At 35.1% G+C, this 25,760-nt stretch overlaps 2 protein-coding genes across 3 annotated transcripts in view; both read left to right on the top strand.

Moving 5' to 3' along the window:
- The first annotated feature begins 1,505 nt into the window (after window positions 1-1,505).
- On the top strand, window positions 1,506-11,180 carry cyp3c4 (cytochrome P450, family 3, subfamily C, polypeptide 4). Of its 2 annotated transcripts, NM_001077548.1 has the most exon segments (13): window positions 1,506-1,634; window positions 3,438-3,531; window positions 3,603-3,655; window positions 5,814-5,913; window positions 6,022-6,141; window positions 6,243-6,328; window positions 6,518-6,666; window positions 6,746-6,870; window positions 6,947-7,037; window positions 7,146-7,306; window positions 9,521-9,747; window positions 10,124-10,286; window positions 10,367-11,180. In NM_001077548.1, coding segments are annotated over 13 exon segments (1,524 nt in total). In that variant the 5' UTR covers window positions 1,506-1,566; the 3' UTR covers window positions 10,454-11,180.
- Window positions 11,181-14,311: 3,131 nt separating this feature from the next.
- Window positions 14,312-25,760, top strand: part of foxk1 (forkhead box K1) — a 30,903-nt gene continuing 19,454 nt past the window's right edge. The window contains 2 exon segments of the mRNA NM_199902.1: window positions 14,312-14,775; window positions 19,495-19,692. Of these exon segments, the coding sequence (NP_956196.1) occupies window positions 14,369-14,775; window positions 19,495-19,692 (605 nt within the window). The 5' untranslated portion in view covers window positions 14,312-14,368.

Below are 25,760 nucleotides of genomic sequence, written 5' to 3'. Positions count from 1 at the left end.
TGCTGCATAGTTAGGGTATGGTCAGGTATTCTTTGGTATGCATGTCAAATGGTAAGACCCCAGAAATTCACTGATCGTTATTATAAACAAAAGTATTATCTTTAAAATTTACATTTTAAATATTCCTACCAAACCCATGTGCTTACATAGATGCTGATGATAATGCCTGCCAAAATTGATTTTCAGCTGAAATGTCAAGTGGTGTAACTGGTTACACCATTTGACTCCTATTACATGAGTCTTTCTGTTGGGTCAATTTAGTCAAATATCATGATGCTGATTAAAAATACAATATAAATTAATCTACTATTTGGAACTATTTGTGTTGATTTTTAATAAATGGTGTGGCATTTTAAAATTAAGTATTTATTTCTTTGTGTACTCTTGCATGTGATCTAGGAGGAGTAAATTATTTAATATTTCACATTTTTTGTCAGTTACACTATTTGACATATTTGACATTCAGTCCTATTGTTTGTAAAGAAAAACGGTGCGAATGTTCTTAATTGCATAAATTCAACATGAATACCATCTGTATATTTTAAAATACCTGACGCATGCTTTTAAATCAACTTTTTACAATATTTTTCAATTTCTCATTTTGCCACACCTTATTTGTTGCTGACCCTTATGGAATTGCCTTTATTTCACATATATATCAGTCTTGCACATAATCTTACAGATAAATTATACAGCTGTTCTGGACTTTCAGACACATTCCTTTTTATTTTATAAATAATAGCAAAACCAGAAAATCAAACTGCCTACAAGATTTAGGTGTGATGTAGAAAACAGTGTTTTTCTGTCAACAGTAAGAATCTGTGGCACTGTTAACTGATATGTACCGCCCCCAACACTGATAGTAAATAACAGTGAATGTGATTGGTACTGTAGGTTTCCAACAGACAGCTGAAACAACCAGTAATATACACACACATGTAGTGCCCTCTATACTCAGTTACAATTCACAAGAGAATTGCATCAGTACTGTATGAACTTTACAGTGGGAAAGATAAGTTTTCTTTAAGATACTAAAGATTTGATTTGCTGACTAAAAAACCATATTCAAACTCCACTAGCTTTCACCCTGAAGTGGGAGACAGAGGTCAATATTACCATTTCACGTGTTTTACAGTTACTCAAGTCTAAAATGATTTCTAAAAACAAACACTAACCTGCAGATTTACCTATCGAACAGGTATCCCTATAAAATGATGGAATACAGTGTTACAATGCTTTGAGTTTATATTAATATCGCTCAAATCCCGCTTCTAATGAATAGTCAGTGACGACTTGATATGAAATTTCACACTTTAAAACAGTTATTAATTCGTGCGTGTCTTTCCTTCGTGTACGCTTTTTTATCAGAATAATTAGGTTTACGTCAGCTGATATTTGCTGTTAACGCTAATAAATGTTTCAACCTGCTGTTTTAATGCCTTATGTGGTTGTCTTGCGCACCTATAGCCTAAACCACACCTACTTCCTGGTTATAAATTTAAAACAATGTAACAGCGCGGTGTGCGTGAGGACTTATACTGAAGCTGAAGAATACAGTGATTTGCAATGATTGATCTTTCATCTCTGTCTGTGACCTGGACCCTGGTGGTTCTGGTCATAACCCTCCTGTTTATGTGAGTATTTAAAAACAGGTCAAATCAGCCATTTTTATCAATTATTCTGTGTTTCTACTGTTGATCATATGTCCCTGTTTAGAGGTCTAACATGTAAACATTTCAACTGCTGTTAAAAACACTGACTTTTTTTCTTTAACGTCGTTAATTGTCCTTTTTACTAAAATCGTTTGCAGAAAATTTTATGTTACAATTTTATATTTAAACCTGATAAACTCTTTTTTTCCCGTGCAGGATAGTTTCTTATAAGTTGTTAATTGATTGTCGGAAGTGTTAAAAATGAATGCATTTGAAAAGTTTATGTAACGTTAAAGTATAACGTTAGTTCGACAGGAAGACCATTTGCAGAACCCCCACAGAAAACTTATTAACACTGTTACTTAAGTAACTTACCGCATTTTGCAGGTTTTATTTTCAAGTAGAAGCACTTGCGTTGTTTTCGAACTGAAGTAATTAACTGGTTTTCTTTTAAATAGTTTGATAAACATATATTATTAAAGAAATATCAGGTTTGGCGTCGATATCGCCGTTTGTCATCTGTCCTCATATCTGGTTGCCATGGCTACTGCTCGAGCCCTCTCTGTAGTCTAGATAGGATACAGCTGCAGATATGCACATAACATCATTTTTCTGACACTGTATAACTGTAACCAATATTTTTACAGTATTTATTTCAATCATAAAACATCTTAATCAACTAAGAAGTCTAAATAGCAGCATCGACAAACAAAAGAACAAGGAAAAAAATATAAATAAATAGTAAAATACAATGCAATATAATACAACGGGGTTAATCATCAAAAAAAATAATTTAGCAGACTACATAGTTTAAGGGCTTTTTATGTCAAATGAGCTTTAAACAATTGAAGAAGACCATTAAATCTTTCTGGACAAGCAAATAAAGTGTGTGTGTGAATAATCTGCATTTATGGATGAAATAATGTGCCACGGTCACGATATTGTTAACCAAAAATTCCAGATCAGAATAATGATAAAATGATAAATATTTTACAGTTTTAAAGTCAAAATCAGATAGTACATACCTCAGTCTTTACCCAACAAAAAAAGTTATCCCAAAACTTTTTTAAAATGTGCATAAACAAAACATATTTTCCAATGACTCTATGTCTGCTTCGAAAAAGGTACGAACGTTACAATCCATATTAAATCTATGTCTGAGAAACTCATTACAAGGATAAATATCGTTAAAAATTTGGTAGAAATTGAAAAAAGAGAAATTTTGTTTAAACTCGAACCACATTATCTTGAGGAAAATTAAAAACAAGCGGTCTCTTCTTAACTTTAGAAGGGAAAGCTGTGTATTTACTAACGTTCCTTAAGTCGTATTAATACAGCCCTGCCCTGTAAAATTAATACCAGATATAATTAGATTGCCCAATCTTGATATTACAAAAGAATAACCCAATTCCCCTTTGATCTTTATAAATAATCTAAATAATTCTCTTTATCTTCAGGCCTATGGGGGAAATTGCTAGGAATAACTAATGTGTTTAACTATTAGGGCTTCGTGCTTTTTTACAAAAATTTAACGTTGTCATATTTTGGTTTCTTCGGCATGTTTTGCAATAAAAATACAATTACACCAGATGACTTGAATAACACTTTTTGGGAAGAATGTATAATTTTAGATTGATTCTGATGATTTGATTATAATACAGAAATCTGTATGTTAGTCAAATTGCCAAAATTGTTAGTGTCCCAGTTTGGGGGTTAAAAATAAACTTTAATTTAATGAATGTTGTGTTTCATTTTGGTCTTATATTATAATTTATCACACTGTAGCTATGGAGTTTGGCCGCATCGTTTTTTCATCAAACTGGGAATACCAGGACCAAGACCTTGGCCTTTTGTTGGCACACTTCTCTCATATGCTAAAGTGAGTATTTCATTATGATACAGGTATATCACTCTTTTCCCTTTCATTTAATAATCGACTGTGTATTTTAGGGTTTGTGCAATTTTGATATGGAGTGTGCTAAGAAGTATGGAAAAGTTTGGGGGTGAGTCTCAGTTATGTATTTACTGTTTTAAAGAAATAGGTCAATGAAATTATATATATATATATATATATATATATATATATATATATATATATATATATATATATATATATATATATATATATATATATATATATATATATATATATGAGCAATATCACACGAGTAGCAGTGCGTTATGGTTGTATATCGGAACTGCTGGAAGGCGTGCGTTGGCACGAGGCCGATATACAGCCATATCGCACTACTATGAGTGTGATATTGCATTTATACAACAGTTTGATGGCGTAATTGTGTATATAAAAACAAAATCAAACATGGACAGTCTCAAAAACCCTTTTGTATAAGGAACTACTTTCTTCCGCGTTGGATTCAAATCATAAGCTGACAGTTAAGCAGCTGAGCAAGCATCTTTTAAACTTTAGATCTGTAGTGTCTGCTTTTTGCTGGCTGTATGTGGGCGGAGTAATACACAAAAGGTAAAGAGGCTGTACAGGTGCTGATATTACTTAAATATATCACAGCTATCAGCCAATCAGATTCGAGAACCAGACAGAACTGTTGTATATATATAATATATATGTATAAATGTGTGTGTGTGTGTGTGTGTGTGTGTGTTGTAATGTAGTTAGGGATGCGGTTAATAGTTTCCAAAATAGAAAAAATTATAAACCTAATAAAAAGAATAAAATAAATAGGCATGTCTGAGATATTTTTTTCACTTAAATAAAAAATTTAGATTTCTAAATGAAAACACTGACTGAATCATTTTAAAGAACCAGCATAGGCTGTTTTTTACCCATCATTTGTTTTAGCAGGCTACCTCAAATCAATCGATCCACGAAAAATATGCATTTAATTAATGCTCCGCTGTTATTCTTATATCACAAACCTCTGTCGTAATTTTTAATAGAAGTCATTATTCAAAGATTATGTCTTGAGCGTCTGGTTTTAGCTTAGGGCTTGTGTGCTTTTATTTCCTCTCTTACCCTTACTCTGCATGTGATGAAAGGCAATGACAAGGTTCATAATGATTTTTTTTGTAAAGTAGTTATAGTTATATAGCATATAACACATTTGTTGTGTACATAAAATATTGCATTTCTTTGCATACATGTTTAATCTATAAAATAAAACATTATAAAATAAAATATAAAATATTAGGCCATGTAGGTTTATTAAAAAATTTATATTTTATTTAACTATTTATAACTAATTCTCCAAATGGAAAAAAGGTTGGTTTGTAGGTTGTACACTAAATCATCACAACTATAGCCTATTTGTTGTGTTTATGAGCTGTGCGGAGCGCACCCTAGTTCACCGTTACTTTAAACTGGAGAAAATCCTGAAACTCTGACTTGTGGCTGGCTTGTTTCCAAAGCAGCGCACATTTCAGAAAGTTTTGTTTTGCGGCTTCTTTCTCTAACTGTGCAAATAAACAAAAGTGTATATGATGCTGATCCAGGGCAGAGGCAATCAGCATCAGCACTGGTTTGGCATAAAGTTGTCTGTGTCAAACTGTGACCAGCAATAATCTTCTTTCATTTTGCTCCTTTGGCGAAATATGTCTGGAGGCACGTGTGGTTGCATGTGTGGTTGCACGTGTTACCGCCCCGCAGGTTAACAAATATGTGGTGCACATTTATGCAGCCAATAAAAATATATATATTTTTTTTTTTTATCATTTAACTGATACCTAAATTTGGTTAAAAACGCACCCTTTCGGTCAACGGTGAATCGATTATTCTGAGCATCCCGAAATGTATTGTGTTTTAGAGGATGTTTTTAAAAGGTACCTACTGGAAGTTTGTTTACATTGTACAGGATTTGCATTTTAGAAGTTTGTTATTATTTTAATTTCCAAAAGGTATTTTATAATTAAGTTTTCAGCTTCTATACTCTCAAAATGATACCACATTCATCTATTAATATATATATATATATATATATATATATATATATATATATATATATATATATATATATATATATATATATATATATATATATATTTTTTTTTTTTTTTTTTTCTCAGCATAAATGGCATAAAAAAATCTCCAGATTCTGTCTTACCCTACAAGGTCTTTTAATTAGTAAAGCAGGTGTTTGCCTGGCTCATCGTTACTATAAACTGCTCAATATTCCTTTCATTGCTCAGGATCTATGATGGAAGGTTACCAATACTAATGGTCACTGACCTGGAAGTGATCAAAGTGGTTTTGGTGAAAGAATGTTACTCTAACTTCATTAACAGAAGGGTAAGCTCTCCAAAACACAAACGCAGCTTTGTACAAGGAAAGTGTTATTATGGCAGTTCATAGACAGCTGAAGGTCTGGTAGTGATAATCATTTTGTCATTTATACAGAAGAGGACGACAGGACTGGCTGGCCCCTTTTCCGATGGCATAATTATGGTTAAAGATGAAAGATGGAAGCGAATGCGCAGTACACTTTCTCCATATTTTACAAGTGGGCGGCTGAAGGAGGTACAGTGATGGCCTCTAATATGAACTCTAGCATACATTGGAGACTTTATATTATGACGGTTATTAACATGCTCTAAATGACATTTCTAACTATGTTTCAGATATTTCCCATAGCTATGACACATGCCGATCGTTTTATTAAAAATATGCAAAAGAAAGACCCCGAGCAGCCAGTTAAAATCAAAGAGTATGTGACATTTGTCTTTGAGTAAAATGCATAACTTTACATGACGATGATAATGATTCAATTATAAAAGTTTACAAATGAAAACCACATTGTAACTTCTTGTATGATTGATAGTGGTTTTCAAGTATTATTATTTAGATGATAACAATATTTTATATTTATTGAAAAAAAAAACTATTTGTATTTCAGAGTTGTGGCTCCGTACAGTTTAGATGTCATCACCAGCTCATCTTTTAGCGTTGACATTGACTCCATAAACAACCCTGAAGATCCTTTCGTTATCAACGTCAAGAAGTTCATACAGTTCAATATGTTCAACCCTCTCCTATTGCTAATACGTATGTTTATGTTTGTTCTTTTATCTTGGCAGGTAAAGAGAAAAGAGAAATAACAGTTACATTAATTTTCTTGTTTCAGTTTTGTTTCCTTCTCTTGCAATCCCTTTGAAGAAAATGGGGGTAACTCTTTTTTCAAAATCAGCCATGGATTTCTTCTACAGTGTTCTGAAAAAGATTAAGGATGATCACAACAAGGAATCAGAAGTAGGTTTGTCACCGTTTCACTTTTGTGCTGTTTAGATTCGACACTGATGGTGATCATGTGTGTTTTTTTAACCAGGGTCGGGTAGACTTTCTCAAACTCATGCTGCAGAATCAAATACCTGATGATCAAATTCAGGACAGTGACACAAGTGAACAACCAGCGAAAGGTCTGAGAGCCATTTACACATTACTGAGTGTTTGACTTTGAATCCATTATGAATGAACATTTTGAATGTGACTTTTTTTCCAACTGTGCTATTTTGCGGATTTAATAGGACTAACAGACCATGAGATTCTCTCCCAGTCGCTCGTGTTTATCCTGGGTGGTTATGAGACTACAAGCACAACTCTAACTTTCCTTCTCTATAATCTTGCTACTAATCCAGACTGCCTGGAAAAGCTGGTGGAGGAGATCGACAAAAACTTCCCTCTTGATGTGAAAATTTCATTCTGCTCTCTTCCGTTTTTATATAGAGTCTAGTTTAGAGAAGTTTTACATTTTAAGGGTTTGTTCACCCTGTAAAAATGTCATTTCTTTTGTTAAATACTCACCCTCATGCCCTTCCAATCTTCTTCCAGATATCATTTGTTCATCTTCAGAACACAAGATTAAATATTTTAGAAGAAAAACGAGAGCTCTCTCATAGAGAGAAACGTTTTAGCCCAGGAATGCCCAAAATTTTTCGTATGAAGGGATAAAAACCAAATATCATTGAGAGCTGTGGGCCGAAGATAAACATGTTTTACATTAAAAGCTGCCATGGGTAATTTCCTAATTTGTTCAATAATATTTACAAATACATAGAAAAACAATACTTTGAATCGTATTAACAAATGCAGTTTAACTTTTTTTAATGATAACTTATTGCAATAAAGACATGAACAATCACATTTAAAACAGTGGAGTTCAATGCTGAACACACTAGTCAAGAAGAATCTGCCTTTGCCTTGATTTGTTTAAAGTCTGCATTGTCCTCTATCTGTCAGGTGACAGTATGTACATTTTAAACTAAATTACAGCAGTCAAATTGAAACATTTAATTTCAGTTGGCTGTTTTTGTAGCTTAACAATGTAACAAACAAATAAAAGGTTACAATAAATTTTAAAAGACAATCTTCAAACCATGCCCCTCATTCTTCTCAGATTGGAAGGTGGGCCAAATGCAGGCCCTAGTTTGGGCATCTGTTTTAGACACTTAAAGGGTCACGAAACACCAAAACACATTTTTTGAGCTGTTGACAGTCGTATATGTGTCCCACACTGCTAAAAACACTATTAGGACACCTATATTTCACTAAAAAGTGTAAATTGGTTGTTTATGCGTTATTTCAAGCAAATTCGTACTTCTGGTTCGAAACAAATTTTTGAAGCTGCGTCACGGCCATGAGATAATAGCGTGTATTCCAGCGTGTAGACTGGACGTCTGTGCCAGAGTGTGTCTTATTACGTCTTACAGTGTGTTGCATTAATGCATGAGTAAGGCTTGGTTCAAACCAATCAACGCGCTCTATTGTGCAACTTCATTAATATTCATTACTGTCACAGTGTTTAGACGACAGAGACGCCACGATGTATTGGCAAAACAAGCGTGAAGTGTTGTTTTTATATTTTGCTGCAGTTTAGTTTTGTTTTCATTATCTCTCTGTGAGAGCTCAGCTGGAGTCATATGTGGAACCACTATAGTCACACTAAACATTTTGACAATATTTTTGGTCTGAAAAAATGTTTAGTGTGACTATAGTGGTTCAACTGTAATCATATAAAGCTCCAAGAACACTTTTGTGTGCCAAAAAAATAAAAACTGACATTTTTTCATGTCTTCTGCAAGAAATCAGGGTGTGCGTTTTTATGGGCAATATGATGCTTGCATGTTATGCTGATGACAGTGCACGTTATGATTCTGCCAAGTACGATGCAATCCTGGATCCTGGATAATGTTGATACATCATTTTTTTTTTTTTTTTGGAGAAAATTTTAATTCATACCTATTTCCTACCCCTAAACCCAAGCATGACTGTAACTTATTCCTAAAATCAGAAGGGAATAATAGTTGGATAACAATCATTTAGAAGTGCATAAACATAACCGTAAGTCTAAACTTATAATATAAGCCTAACATATCCCTTAATTCTGATTGGCTTTTTAGAATGTTGTTTCAGGATCAACATAGATGTTAATCCAGAAACACTTGGTGAATTTGCGTTGGTGGGATGACGATCGTGACATGATGTTGTACTGCCAATAATAAATACGCACACTGACAAGGAAGAAAAGACATTGGTGAACAAAGCATTTTTACAGTCTATTTTGGTGCACAAAAGTGTTCTTGGAGCTTCGTATGATTTTAGTTGAACCACTGAAGTCACATTGAATGTTTTGACAATGTTTTTGGTTCATTTCCCTAACATCTCAGGACACTTGTCGCTATAAAGAAAGACAGAGCTCTAGGATTTCATCTAAAATAACCTGAATTGTGTTTTGAAAATGAATAAATGTATCAGGGGGTTAGAACAACATAAGGGTGAGCAATTAAAAACAGAGTTTTAATTTTTTAATGAACTAATCGTTTAGAGAACAGGAAGTATAGGTTAAAGAAAGCTATAATATTTATTGGGAATGTCCATTGTGTTGTTTTTGTGTATTCTTCAGACTCCCATTACATACGATGCATTGATGAGAATGGATTACTTGGAAATGGCCATCAATGAATCAATGCGTCTCCTTCCTACGGCCCCACGTTTAGAAAGGTCCGCTAAGAAAACGGTGGTGATCAATGGCTTGACCATACCAGAAGGGACTCTTGTTGGAATTCCTACATATGTTTTAAGTCATGACCCGGATATCTGGGAGTCTCCTGGAGAGTTCAGGCCGGAGAGGTGATGTTTGTCATTTCTCACACACTCATTATTTTTCATAGCCACAATTTTTCTCACTTCAGCTTTTCTCACAACTGAATCTAGTGGTGATTTATGCAGTTTACATAACTGCATGCCAAATTTAAGCCGGCTAAGCATTACGTTTTTTTTCTTACATCATTGGAATTTGCAACTACTATAAAAGCTTAAGAATGGTAAGGAAACATGCTTAGACACTGTGTATTTTATGAAATTACGCACAAGCTAGTCTTTTAATTTCTGTTTGGTTTTATTATGGGAAGAGGTTATACAAAGCAGATTTTCCAACCAAATGCCAGCTGTCTTCAAACATTCAATTTCACTGAAGTAAGAATGGCTTAACTGAATATATCTACAGGTTCAGCCCGGAGAATAAGTCTGAGTTTCTCCAGTACGCTTTCATACCTTTTGGACTCGGGCCTCGAAACTGCATTGGAATGAGATATGCTGTTATGATCATGAAACTTTTTGTCGTGAAGCTGCTTCAGAACTTCAGTGTGGAAACATGTAAAGAGACACAGGTTGGTTCACTGACTGGTGTTACTGATATTTGTGAGATGAACTGTGTTTTACCTCTTTTTTCTCTTTTTTTTTTCTTTAGATCCCTTTAGAAATTAATGTTACATTTCAACCGAAGGTTCCCATCACACTCAAGTTAATACCAAGATCTTGCAATAAAAAGCAATAATTCTGGTCAAAAACAGATATGTATAATAATGTTGTCATAACTGTGTTTGTCCACAAGATGCCACTGTAGTTCGCCAGCAACCCCAGCGGACTACAGTGGCTTTAGAACTACATTTCCATACATTCTTTCGCACACACACCTGGTCTCTCATCTACACTGATTTACAACCACAGCTGTCTCCGTTCTCTGTGATTACCTGGACTATATATTCAGTCATTCATCCTCTGTTTGTCAGTTGGTCGTTGTCATTGTTGGTATGTTGTTTCTGATCTTGATCTTGCTATTGTATCTTGTCTTAGTGTTAAAGTTTAGTCCAAGTTTAATCTGTTTGAGTTGTTTGTTTGTTTGTTTATTTTGTTAATTTGTTACTTTGATTTTTGGATTTTGTCACTGTTGCTGCACTTTCACATTAAAGATCTGCACTTGGATTCTACACCCGTTTTTGTTCCTGTTTCAATCCTGAAACGTGACAAATGTATTATGTGTTATTTACATGATTATAATTGCATTTTAACATCTTTTATGTTCTTTTACGCCACTCATTTCACACACAATAATATACTTTATACTGTTTTAGAATCAAAGAAATCAGTTATAGATACAGACTACATCATGAATGTTTATAATTGTATCGTATTAAAGATGTTGAGTTTTTGTAATGAATCAAAAGACATGTTAGCATGCCATCAGATTAATGCAAATAAAATATTCCAATGTGTGAAATACATTGAGTGTAAATGGGCAGTTTGTTAGTCACTGCACACAGAAAGCCTGTAAAGCAGAGTCCAGTGTCCTGTGTTTTATTTGGCAATGAAGACTAAACAGGATGAGGCTGTTTGTTTTCTCGCCACTTACAGCTGTACTTGTGCTTCCATAGCCTATAACACTCAACTTTAAAAATAAAACCCTTTTATGCTGTGGGAAGTTTTTCTAATAGAATAGCCCTTACGTTTTGCACTACTGTACAACTAAAAGAATATACAGTTGAAGTCAGAATTCCCCCCCACACCCCCCAGAATTTTTTTTCTTTTTTGAATATTTGCCAAATGATGTTTAACAGAGCAAGGAAACTTTCACAGTATGTCTGATAATATTTTTTCTTCTGGAGAAAGTCTAATTGGTTTTATTTTGGCTAAATTGAAAGCAGTTTTAAATTTTTTAAAAAACATTTTAAGGTCAAAATTATCAGCCTCTTTAAGCTATATTTTCCTTCGATAGTCTACAGAACAAACCATTGTTATAAAATAACTTGCCCAATTACCCTAACCTGCCTAGTTAACCTAACTAACCTAGTTAAGCCTTTAAATGTCACTTTAAGCTGTACAGAAGTGTCTTGAAAATATCTAGTAAAATATTATTTACTGTCATCATGGCAAAGATAAAATAAATCAGTAATTAGAAATGAATTATTAAAACAAATATGTTTAGAAATGTGTTGAAAAGAATCTTCTCTCCGTTAAACAAAAATTGGGGGAAAACATAAAAGGGTGCCAATAATAATGACTGTGATTTTTTTTAAATTAATAAATTGAGTTGAGGTTTACTTGTATAAAGCTTTTCAGAATAATTACTGTTCACAAGCAGCTTTAAAACAGTTAAAGGATATTATACATGGAGTTATTCACAATAGAATGTTTTAGCTGTTGCACCATTAAATATTTTCAGTTGACCTCAGCATTGAATGTGATGTAACCAGCTGTAAATCCGGCATACATTTTTCCTCTTTTCAATCTGTTCTGAGAAAGTCTCACATTTAACTTGTTAGTTAAACCAAAATGTTTTCAGGCCTTTGTTTGAAATGTTTTATAGGGTCAAGAACTTTGTTGCAAGACCCTGGTTACATTTCTGGGAAATCCTGCTCATTTATTCAGTTCCATTTCCTGCTGACTCAACTTTCAGCAAGCAGTTTTCTTGTTTTTGATAAGAAACTGTTCATTATTTTTCATTATTTCTCTGTAATGTCAAGGAAAACCATTGACCGATTTGATTAGAAAACAGAATAAATCTCATTAAAATGGGAAAAACACCAAAAGAAATGTTGTACAGGTTTCTGTAAAATACTCCAGAAGACAGGCAGGATACTCAAAGTCATGCTGGTAGTAAGATTTTGAGAACATTACATCAGTTTATTACATGGCTCTGTGGAATGCTTGATGCTTTTATATATATATATATATAAATATATATATATATATATATATATACACACAAATATATATATATACACACAAACACACACACACACAGCGGAGAACATGCCATGTTTTTTTTTCCTGGGAATAATATTTCTAAAGAAGATGCTGACATGGAATTAAACCAGATTTTGACAAAACCCAAACAATAGAAGCATACAAATAAAACAAAAAAAAATTTTTTTTTTTTTTTTTGTATTGTGCAATAACAATGAAATGACACAAGGAGGAAGTGCTGCACTACTGAAACATGGTGCCTGCTACTGATTTAATGTACAACCAATAAACCAAATTTGCTTATATCATGTACAGGATCCCGTCAAATTTATTAATTTAAAGTTTGATATTTCGAAAAATATTTTATAATGCCCATGAAGGATTAAATATTCAAAAGAATTAGGTTTTATTGTATGTGACTGTAAATACATGAAATACAAGTTATGCGACCCTTGGGTTGGAGAGATATATTAAAAGAGATTGTATGAAATCAGAGGCGTAGATTTGCTTTTGATATTGGTGGGGACCTAATTTGACAACTAAATAAATCTTAAATAACTTAAATAAATCAAATACAATTAGTAATAAAACCAACATTAAATAAAGCATGTATTATGGTACAAAAGTAAATTGACAAGAAAGCAATGCAGAACTCTAGAAAGGGGGAGGCATATACAGTAACCATTTTTTCTCGATTTTTCTTTTCATAATCGTCGTGGATGCCAAAATCGACACTTTTTTTTATTATTAATTGCACATCCATGGTTACTATGGTGGACTTGTAACGAACTTTCAAGTGACTGACACTTTTCTTTGAAATGTAGCTGCTTTCCATGTGTCACCTGAGTCTTGCACAGCCTGACTGGAAAATTTCGACTAAGTATTGTTTTATTTTGAAGGTGATTAAATTATTAGTGGGGACATTTTAATAACCTGTGGATGTTGGTGGGGACACAACCCCTTCGTCTATACAACTTTGTATGACATTCTTAAATAAACAGTACACACACTGAGGATGGTTTTATTTTTGAGGTTAGCCGATGGACTAGTAAAGACAGACATCTTGTGTTGGAAAAGTGAAACTGCGCGTAGTTTCAACTTTATTTATTTAACTGTGTACTTGCTAAAGTCCAGCATCCGGGGATTCCGTCATCCGGGCTTTGGCTCTGCCTTGTTCTTTCTCTGTTTATAAACAGAAAGAGCTCAGAATGGTCGATGCGTCATGACGTCACTTCTTCAACCACGTCACATTATTTTGACCTTCCAAAATGTTTTTCATATCGACCGAGAAGTACCACACACGAAAAACGACATGTAAAAGTTACGATTCGAGCAACCGCGCTTGCAAAGGACTTCAAATCAAGCTCATTTTTATTGCCACATGTAACGCACGTGTCGTCCGGTTCCAGGAACTGCAACAACATTAACCTTTAATTTGCCAAAGAGCAGAGAGTTGAGAATCATCAGGCAATTGCCACGCTTATAAAACAAAGCAGATTAAACTTACAAGAAATATCAGGGACATCCCATCACTCCCCATTCCCTGTTTCAAAACGACTAAATGGTTTATAAGCGATTAAAACACGCGACGCTCCGGTCCGCTATTCCATGACGTGTTTTCCGCGCGCCGTCTCCATGTTTTGACTACCACCACCAACAGCAACACAGTGAACCCTGCCAACACATAGCCGTTGCGCTTGCAATCCCCTCTGTGTTTTTCAACAAAATGGCTGATTTAGGGGATGATACCGGAGCGAGAGCCTTACTCGCCCTCAAATCTGCGCCTTGTAGCCCGGTGGCCGTGTCTATCCCGCCCGTGTACACGCTCTCCTCCTCGACTTCGCCCGGGATCACATCATCCATGCCCCTCTCCTCTCCGTCGCAGGCCCTCGCCCGCCTGGAAGGCAGGGACTTCGAGTTCGTTATGCGCCAGCGGACGGTCACCGTGGGCCGGAATTCCTCGCACGGCTCCGTGGATGTCAACATGGGCCACTCGAGCTTCATTTCCAGGCGACATCTGCAAATCGCCTTCGAGGAGCCGCATTTCTACCTGCGCTGCCTCGGCAAGAACGGTGTGTTCGTCGACGGCGTTTTCCAGAGGAGAGGCGCACCCCCGCTTGCCCTGCCGAGGGAGTAAGTTACTAAAATCAGATCTCTTACCTCAAATTAGCTTGTGTGGGCAGATGGCGAGTACCTATTCACTTAGAGAGCGCATACAAGAGATTAAAATAACGTGCTTAATGCAGCGGCTACATAATCCGACTCAACTGCAAGCATGCTAGTGCAGTCACGAGAGCTGTCACAAACTGCTTTCAAGACCCTTGCAGTTCACAAAGTCTGTTTAGTGAGTAGGGAGCAGCTTTGCAATGGTATTCCAGCATGAAAAACTTTGTGTTTTTACTATTGTTAATTGTGACAGGCAACCAGTTTAAGACGAAATTCACTAAAATGACTTTTATGTTATGTTATTCTCAACTTTACTTTAAGTTTAGTTGTACAACCTTTCAATACAACTACCATATCTATAAATTGAAACTATGAATGAGTTCCACTGGAAAAATGCAAGTAACTCGAGGGTATGTAAACAAAAACAGAATTTCAAGTATTGCTGGATTTATCAATGGATCTAGACTTATAAGTTAGAAATAAAAGTCCTTGTTGTCATAGTGTTTTTTTTTTTAACTCTTGGGTGTCTGTTTTGTAGAGGCTAGCATTCTAGATGTGTTAAAATACAAACATGAAAAGTTAAATGTTTCACATTGTGACCACAGGAACTGTGCACAGCAGAGACGTGATCCGCCGCTTGATTTTGTGGGCAGATGTGAGATGCAGGCCGCATTTATGACACACATCAGTAGTAACCACTTTATGATGTTAAGCAGACAAAGAACAAAGGGAAAAACCTGGTGATACTATAATGAAGTACCTCTAGCAACAACATTTAGTGGTGTGGGCATTGTTTGTACACAATCACAATGCACTCGTCTTAGTTTTGATAATTGCAGTTCTCAAGAGTTTCATCAACATTTCAATTCAATTTATTTAAACTAAAAAGAAAAACTTTAGCAAAGTGATTTCAAATGATTTGAGTTTTCAATTAATTATTGAATGTACAGTGCTCAACACAATTAGGTACACCCCCTTTTGAAAATAAATTTTTGTATCTATTTTTCAGTGAATATAGGCAATGTATTTTGGTGCATTTAAACAAAGCAGATTTATTTATTAAAATAATATTTTAGACACCAAACATTCAGAAATTCAAAGATAATACATTTAAATTCATGCAGAATTTAGAAAAAAACAAATAATTAAAACCTACAAAATTTCAACAATGTTTTTTCATATTTTTGCTTCTCTTTAAGTCTTACATTTGTATTTAATATTTTTCTATAACTTATAAATTTGGCTGTAAGTTATTTTGTTAGAAAAGCTTCAGATTTGGCTTCGGTACTGACTAATCTAATGTATATGCACAAATATAATATTGTATAGCTGATATACAATATATATTATATTTGCTGAGCACTGTATGTGTAGAATGACTATATAGACAGTGTAGAAGACAGTAAACAAAAAAATATTTTTCTTATAAAGAAACAAAAAAATATATATATGCAGTTATCATGAAGACTTTGCATATATTTTACAGTTTATAATGTAGTGTCACCAATAATTAAATACAACAGTTTGAGCTATATACTATTTTAATGTACCTTTAAATTATTCAAGTTTTCAAACTACTAAATTACTCTCTTTTTGCAAATAGCTAAATTTATATTTAAATATATTTGCAATTTGACTTTGAATTGCATTTACATGCACATAAAGAGCAATAAAAAAAGTGTTATAATGAAAAATCTTGACTAACAATATTTGAGCAGTGATATGATGTTTATTACAGTTCTCAATGCAAAACATCAGTTAGAAACTTTTTATTTTATTCCAAGTTCAGTTCAAATGATCTCAACTTCTTTTAGAAATATTATTAATTAATAAACCTTTATATTTATGTAAACATAAACAGTAAAACCTTTAAAGTAGTAATATGACATTGTTCATAATCATTTTTCTTGCCATCAAGTTTTCTTTCTTTGTTATTTTATTTCAAATTGTTTGTTTTCAGATTTCTTTTATAATGTTATGTATTTTTTTTTAAATTACTTATTTACATAAAAAGTAAAAAAAAGATCAACATTTTTTTTTATCTCACTTAAAAAAATGTGTAAAAATCAATCAGTAAAACTTTTCATTTGGTGTGCTTGCACTGAGTTGCGTCACCTTTAGAGAACCTCTAAAGTCATCAGTGATCCAAGTTCATTAGATGTTTTGGATAAAGTGTACCACAACCGGTTTCAATAGCACTAATCTGTGGGGCTGATCAGTATGAAATCACTTCTCATGCCTTTGACCGTTTAAGCCTAAAATGTAAACACTAACATTTGAAAAGTGGTTAAACTAGTTAACTAGATCAGACTGATGCTTGTGCTGCTGAACAGCAATGTTGAGGCTTCTCAAATTGTATTAAAATCACAATTTGACTTCCTTGTTCTTATCAGAATTGTTTTCGCGGCGTCTCGGTGTGTGCCATCTGCCTTATCAATGCAGAATAGGCCTGTGAAGCTTGTTGTCATGGAAGTCGGAGCGACTATTCCTGCAGACTGCTGTGAAAACACGGACACATTGAACCCGTAATGGGTGCATGCCAAACCAGCCATTCAAAACAACTGCAGTGTGTATGCTGTAGCATTAAAAGTGGCTTCCTGGTGCAGCACTTGTGTAAATACATCCAGTGGAGGCGGTGCAGCAGTTCATCATTCTCTTTGGCTGCACTGCAGACAATTCGAAAACACAAAAGAGGAGTGGAGGGGAGGATTCATTTTTACTCGAAAGTTTACTTTTTATTGGTCCCAATTACAGATTACAGTTATGTAATCCTTTTTTTTTTTTGCACATCAACATTTTCTTGTTTACATTTGCTCTCCATTGACCTTTGTTAATGAGGATTTATAAAGCTAAATATTCATAAAGCCTTTACAATTAAGGATATACAGTTGAAATCAGAATTAGTAGCCCCTTTTTGATTTATTTATTTTTTTTCTTTTTTAAATATTTCCCAAATCATGTTTAACAGAGCAAGGTATTTTTCACAGTATGTCTGATAATATTTTTTCTTCTGGAGAAAGCCTTATTTGATTTATTTTGGCTAGAATAAAAGCAGCTTTAATTTTTTAAACACCATTTCAAGGACAAAATTATTAGCCCCTTAAGCCATATATTTTTTTCGTTTGCCTACAAAACAAACCATCGTTATACAAAAACTTGCTTAATTACTCTAACCTGCCTAATTAACCTAGTTAAGCACTTTAAGCTGTAAAGAAGTGTCTTGAAAAATATCTAGTCAAATATTATTTACTGTCATCTTGGCAAAAATAAACAGGAGGGCTAATATTTCTGGAGGCTAATAATTCTGACTTCAACTGTATATATTTAATGTACCTAAATACTTCTACTTTTCTATTGTTTTTCAATGTAATTGCGTGCTTGATAGATGTGAGTGACCAATATGCTCGGATCTTTTGAAGGGTCATGAGCGGTGTGTATTTTAGGACTGTGTCAAGCTGAAAGATTTTCAGCTGGCCACCAAAGTTTTTTTTTTCTACTGCAAAAACATTTTTTTGTAAACAAAACAAAATCCGCTCAGCTGTAAGAGCTTCTGCAATTCTCAAAGCATTTAAAAAATGGGAGGGCTCAGTGGTGAGTGTAATGCAGAGTTCAGACTGCACGATTTTAGCCCCGATTTTGACTTGTCGACAGGTTTTGAGAAATCGTAGACATGCTTGAAATCACTGTTAAATCGGTGCTCGTTCTCGCGAGTAACAATCACACAGTGTGAACTTTCAAAGACGCAATCTGAAAAGTCACGGAGGAGTCGCTGATGCCCATGAGAAATTTGGCATGCTAAATATCTGGAGTTGTCAGCGATTCAAATCATGCCATTTGAAATTAGTTTTGACTGAAAATAACATCGGCGATTACCTACAGCCAATGAGAGAGCAGCATCCACTAGTGTGGGTATCTGCAGGCCAGGGAGGTTGTGGGAGAAGTTAAAAGCGCTCATTTTCAGTTTATTTGGAACCAAGAAATGGAGGGAAAACATGTGCTTTGTTTGACGTGTTATGTGCAATATCACAACCGGATCAAAAACGAAAAAAAGTTGAGGAGAAATGGCTAATTCCCTTTAAACCCTACATGTTTTTGGTTGTGAGACATAGTTGGAGAAAGTTGTCAGCGATTTTTCCTATTGTAAAGTCGTGCAATGCGAAACCCCTTGTCGCTGATCCATCTTGCAGTGTAAACAAAGCAGCGACAAAATGCTAGCCCAGATAGTCATGCAGTGTGAAAACATCTGTGACAAGATTACTTAAAAAAAAAATGCAGCCTGAACTCGGCATAAAACACACACTCAGTGCCTTTCTTCCATTGACAACATCCGAAAGAAAATGTTCAGCTGGTGTTTCTGGGTAGCATTAACACTTCGGTGGACACACACCCTTAAGTGGCTGGAAAGTTGCTTTATCAACACCAGAATAAATGCTATTTATTTTTTATTTATAACTATTATTTCATGTTCATTATTTAATGTTCCACAATATACAATATTTATTGTATTAATCATCTAGTAAATGCAGCTTTGGTGAGCATAAGAGTGAACTAAATTTAATGTTGTATCTTTACAGGTTTTTATGAACATAAATGACTTCCTACAATATTGTGCTGACCTTTAGATTGATGTGAGATGAATTAATTTTAATTGCTAATTGCAATTTAATGTATTTTTGTTTTTTGCAGGTGCACATTTCGATTTCCCAGTACGGTGATCAAGATTCAGTTTACCTCGCTCTACCATAAAGAGACACAAAAGGAGGAGGCTCCTGTATCCCCTGTGAGACCTCTTTACCCTCAAATCTCTCCGCTGAAAATCACCATTCCCGACAACGACTTCAAAACTATGATGAGTCCCCTGCCTTCACCGACAGGAACTATTAGGTATGACTTCATCCGCTACACAGAGAAAACACCATTTCATTAGAGAAGCACTTCTTTTCCACATCTTGCTGAAGGTAAATTACTTTGCTTATTAATGATTGAATAGTTTTTAGTAAGTTATTCATTTCTAGCCTATTGTTAATATGACAATAATGTATCCATAATCCTCTAATGTCACTTCTTACCAAGTTATTTCCAAAGTATATTCCTGCATTTATACTGAAACAGACTTGAAATTAAGCAATTAGTGTTTCCCAGTACTGGGTTGCAGCTGGAGGGGCATCTACTGCGTAATAACATATGCTGATTAAGTTGGCAGTTCATTCTGCTGTGGTGACCCCTGATTAATAAAGAGACTAAGTTGAAAAGAAAATAAATGAATGAAATTAAGCTTTTAACTTTAACTTAAGTTTGTTTTGTTTTGCTGTAAAGAAATCATTTTAAATGGCAAAATAAATGTCTCAATGGCCATAAAAGCTCTTCTACAGGCTCAAGAATATATTTTCTGTCGCAGAATATCATTTTTATTTTTGTATGATGCACTGAAACAAAGTCTGTAGAGAAAAGAAAAAAATAGAGGTGAATCTCAGAATACTATAGTTTTTTTATTGTTGTTCAAGGTCTCAGAAAATTGTCTTCAATCTGTGATCTGAATACATTTTACACTGTAACACATGTAAACTGAATTATAAACTTAAAATAAAGCAATACATTTTTTTGTATTCAGCAAATTATGACCGGTTTAACTAAGTTCTGGATTTGCTTTATAGAAATCACATTTAATGGGAAGGCAAACATCTGAATTTCATTGGAAACCCTAGGATATATTTTCTGTGTAGCAGAATATCTCTACATCATTTTTCTATTTGTATGATGTGTTTAAACAAAGCCTGTGGAGAAAAGAGAAAATGCAGAGATGAATCTCAGTATACTATAGTTTTCTACCATTATTCAAGGTCTCATAAGATTGTCTTCATTCTGTAATCTGAAAACATTTTACACTGTAACATATGTTAACTGAATTATAAACTTAAAATTAACCAATAATTTTTTTTTAGCGAATTATGACTTGTTTCTTGACTAAGTTTTGCATTTGCTATATAGAAATCACATTCAATGGCAAGGCAAACATCTGAATTTCTTTAGAAATTCTAAAATATATTTTCTGTGTAGCGAAATATCTCTAAATCACTTGTTGTTGTATGATGCTTGTGAAGAAAATAGTAAAGAATCTCAGAATAATACAGTTTTCTACAATCATTTAAGGTCTCAGAAGATTCTATAACTACAATACACTTCCAAACTATATTCCTGCATTTACATCGAACAATCAGGATTAGCATGTGAAAACAAATGCTTGGTTTTGAAGCTGTCATGATTGATTGTGTATGTAGTAGTGTTGGGAAAAGTCTGCCCCTTGCGGCCTCTTTGCTCTTCTGCACCACGTGTGGCTCTCAAAGCGCGCATGCTGTGTGCACATACCATATATGGCATGTGCTGAGCTTGGAGCGCTCTTATTGGTCAGTTGCAAAGTGTTGTGGTTTGGTGTTTTGAGCCACAGATAGTTTCCTTTTTTTCCGAGCCCTCCAAACACCCCCCTTCATCCCACTCCTTGGACTGCTCCTACACCCAACACAAACACACACACACTCACACACACACACATGCTCTGTCCTTCCTGATTTCTTCCTTTACTGAGGGGAATGTTTCCTACTATTCAGCTCTGCAAGCGTTAGAGCTGGTTTTCCAATGGTATTTTGCTCTTGTAGGATTCAGGCCGTGTGGAGTGATAGATAATGGACGTTTCCCAGATTGTCGGCCTCCTGCACAAACAGCAGATGTGTGTAAAGCTTTGAATTCCACACACATGGAGTTGCTTGAACAACTGCCATGTACAGTACAACCAGCAATACCAGCCTCTCCTTTGCACATGTTTGACCTCACTGTCTGTTTTCCTGCTGCGCTTTGGAGAAGTCAATAACACTTTACTGGAAGCTTCAGTTTGGTAGAGAGTTTAATGCAGCATAAATGAAGAATGAATCATTTTATACAGTGTTTGTTTATTATTTTAGGTTAATCGTTTAAGTATAGATTTTTATGTTGTTAATTTATATGCGTTTTAAATCACTGAAATGAGGCCAGAAAAAGGAGTACATATATTTACTCAAAATGTTTGCCTTCTGAAATACAGTTAAAAGCGTTAACACTTAAATACTATTACAATTTAGGATGTTTTCCCAATTTATTATATGTTTTAAACATTATTTTTGCTCTCTGTGATGCTGAATATGATTTATTTTCATCAGTCGTTATACTAGTATTTGATATCAGAGGATCTTTCTGAAGTAGTAATAATACTGGTAATATTTAATAATAATTTGTTCTCAAGCATTTGTAATTATTATAAAACTTTGAAGGTCTCGAAGTTTCACCTTTCAGAACACATTCATTCATCATAATAATATCAGTTTTGATTAATATAATGCTCAATAAAACATTCATTTAAACTTCTTTAACTGGCCTCAAACCTTTTGAACAGTGTTAACATGGGATTAAATAAACCAATGTAGCCTCTCTCTAAAGTGTTACTAATAAAACTGACTGTTAGATGGAATTTGGGATGAATATAATTGTATTATTATTATTTAGAAGAGATTTCGGTTCAGTTCAGTGGGTTAATGATCAATTGGTCAAATAGTTGTCCTCTGTAAATCATTGCTGCACATGGCCCTTTGGAATCATGTGGATTTGCTGTGGTTCACCACCCTTACTGTATAAATTGAACTAGAGTACCACTCAAAGTGTCAGCTTGGTATTGCTTCTAGTACAACTGTATTGTATTAGCTGACTGAAAACATGCTTCAGTGAGATCATCAGATCAAATCATGTAAACTAGTAAAAAATTAAATGACAAAAAATAATGAAGTCAAAATGGTAAAACACAGCTTCATAACATTTAATAGGGAAAAAACATTTTTAGGATACAATTTGTGCAATCAACTGTGTGATATTTTAGCAGAAATTCACTGGATTCTGCCAACAGACTACATCACAAGCACTTCTTCACAAAAACATGATAGAGCAAATATAACCAGTTAATGTTCGCTTAAAATGAGAATAAACATGGTAATCACAGGAATAAAAGAATGATTTAATTAATGCCTTTAATGGCATATAAATATTGTCATATAACTACAAATGTAAAATGAAATTATGAATTAAAAATGCATGAACTCCATGTATATACATGCATATCACCACATGTATTTATAATTAATGCATTTTTTTTCCCTGGCATTATAATAGGAGCCAAATCCCTCCCATTTTGAGGTCCACCGCAACAGTACGCAGACGTGTATTAACATGTCTCCGTAGTAGCGCATAAAATCGCAACAAGACAGGATATGTGCAAAGCAACTAGGAATAAAAGATCTGTTCAGCTCACTGTGATCATCAATCATCATCAAATGTGTTCAAGAATGAGTTTTACACATTTGAAACGTTTTTAAAACAGTGCATGTTTGTAATTAATACAGTAAAATCACTACATCATTTACACAACAGCCACATGTCAGTACAATTATACAAGTAGACGCTTTTTTCCCATGTTGTGGACTTAAATCAGGTTTATTTTGTACATTTAACATGACCGATATCCATGCAGCTATGTATTTTAATGTGTATCCTGTCACATTTGCCGTGCAAAAACAGGGGAAAGCTAAATGTGTGTGTGCACACTTTATAACATTGTATGCGACTCGCTGTTGCAGAAAGGCTTAAAGGGTCACGAAACACCAAAACACATTTTTTGAGCTGTTGACAGTCATATATGTGTCCCACACTGCTAAAAACACTATTAGGACACCTATATTTCACTAAAAAGTGTAAATTGGTTGTTTTTGCGTTTTTTCAAGCAAATTCGTACTTCCTGTTTGAAACGAATTTTTGAAGCTGCGTCACGGCCATGACATAATAGCGTGTATTCCAGCGTGCAGACTGGGCGTCTGTGCCTGAGTGAGTCTTATTACGTCTTACAGTGTCATGCATTAATGCATGAGTAAGGCTTGGGTCAAACCAATCAGCGCGCTCTATTGTGCAACTTCATTAATATTCATTTCTGTCACCGTGTTTACACCACAAAGACGCCACGTTGTGTTGGCAAAACAAGCGTGAAGTGTTGCTTTTATAGTTTGCTGCTGTTAAGTTTCGTTTTCATTTTCTCTCTGTGAGAGCTTATCTGGATCACGTCTGGATTAACAGTGTACGCGGCTCGCGACAACAATAACTTACGTGTCTAAAGCCTGATTTATACTTCTGCGTCAAACACCGGCGTATGCTACGGCGCTGACGCATAGCCCTTCGCCATGGCCATCGCCGTCACTGACGTGCACCTCTCAAAAAATGTAACTACACGTCGCAACGACGCGTAGCATAAGCTCTGTGATTGGTCGGCTTGGTAGCGCTGACGAGTCTGGGCGGGACCGAGAGGCGCGCGAATGGCGCGACGCCGCGCGAGCGATTGTTTACAAGTGTGGAGTCCCATGAAGGAGCTCGGGATGGAAAGTTTTGTTTTGTGTTTACCTCATAGTTAAAGTTGTTGCACGTCCGCCGGTTCCTGCCTCAAAATGAGCGAGTTTGAGCCACTTGTACATCCCGGAAGTGTTCAGGAAATGCAAGAAAGTAGCGAAGAAACTCGACACAGAGGAACATTTACACCTCACTGCCAACTAGCGTTTCGGAAGTGTTAATGCAGACCGGCAGAGACAGCGCGCAGAAGTATAAATGCACAGCCACGCGCGTTGCCTGCGCCGTGGGTTACGCCGGTCACCTGACGCAGAAGTATAAATCAGGCTTAAGGAGGATTATTGTTTACCTGAGAGCTGTTCTCATCTGCAAACGCTGAAATCTGGATTTGCTTGTAGTCTTCTCTTCATAAAGACGCGGCTCTAGTTGCTGGTGATTGTCCTGTCTCTACAGATTTGGTAAGTGAGCGACCAGTGCTCTTTGTTTATTCAGTTTGTTCGTATCGAATTAAGTTAACTATTGCACTGAGTGCAGAAATGTTAGCACCGCATTTTGTGACCGGAATAACACACGCGGCTTTCTGACACTACCTGCCGTGTGCATCTAAGTTTCCGGGAAATGCAGAGTTTTTTTTTCTCTCATTCGCCGTGCGGTATCAAACATTGCATGAAAAATACACGCTTGCAGCAGTTCCTCGAATCAAATATCTCGTTTGTCGCGAGAGGCATGAATGAATTCCCTGAATGAAAGAGCCAAACTGCAGTTAAAGTCCAACATTTAATAATTTGGCTAATAATTCGACTACAGATGTCCATGTAGGTTAAACACCATCACATTCTCCTGTATGTGTGTGTGTGTGTGTGTATGTGTATTTTGACTCTGAAACTCGCACGTGCACAAATAGACACTCCCACACCATCCCACTTTAGTTCCTCCGACACTCCCCCCTAAACAGAGCTGGACACGCCCACTTTTCTGACTTTTCCAAAGTAGAGGTGTGAAAACACCCTGCTGAAACGAGGGGGTTTCATGGCCCTTTAAATTAACTCCACAACAGTGGAAAACAGTTAAGTTCTTACTGTAGTAAAGGAGATCTGCTTCATTCTTGTCGGTCACTGTGCTGTTTATCCACAGCTCTGACAGACATGGGGGAATGGTGGGCACGGAGAACAGGCCCATTTGCATTAATGACACTGACAACAAAAAGGGCTGCAATGTCCTAACATCTTAAATTTCCCAGATTTAAAAAGGTATAAAAATAATTTGATGGGTGTTTTGAGCTAAAACTTTACAGACACATTCTGACAGGAATGAGAGAGACAGAAAGACTTGTATTAAATCTTGAAAAAAGGGTTGAAATAAGTGGTTTTAAATTTGTATAATAGCTTTCTTCTGTTGAACACCAAACAGGATATTTTGAGAATGATAAAAAAAACATCCATAGTAGGATCAAAAACTACTATAGAAGTCTGTGGCTGTTTTTTCCAGCATTTGCTAGGATATCTTCCTTTTAGTTAAACAGAAATTTTAATATGTTTGGAACA

This window comes from Danio rerio, chromosome 3 (assembly GCF_049306965.1).
Source record: "Danio rerio strain Tuebingen ecotype United States chromosome 3, GRCz12tu, whole genome shotgun sequence".
Classification (NCBI taxonomy): Eukaryota; Metazoa; Chordata; class Actinopteri; order Cypriniformes; family Danionidae; genus Danio; species Danio rerio.
Note: the sequence above shows the minus strand (reverse complement) of the source record. Positions and strands in the feature narration are given on the sequence as shown.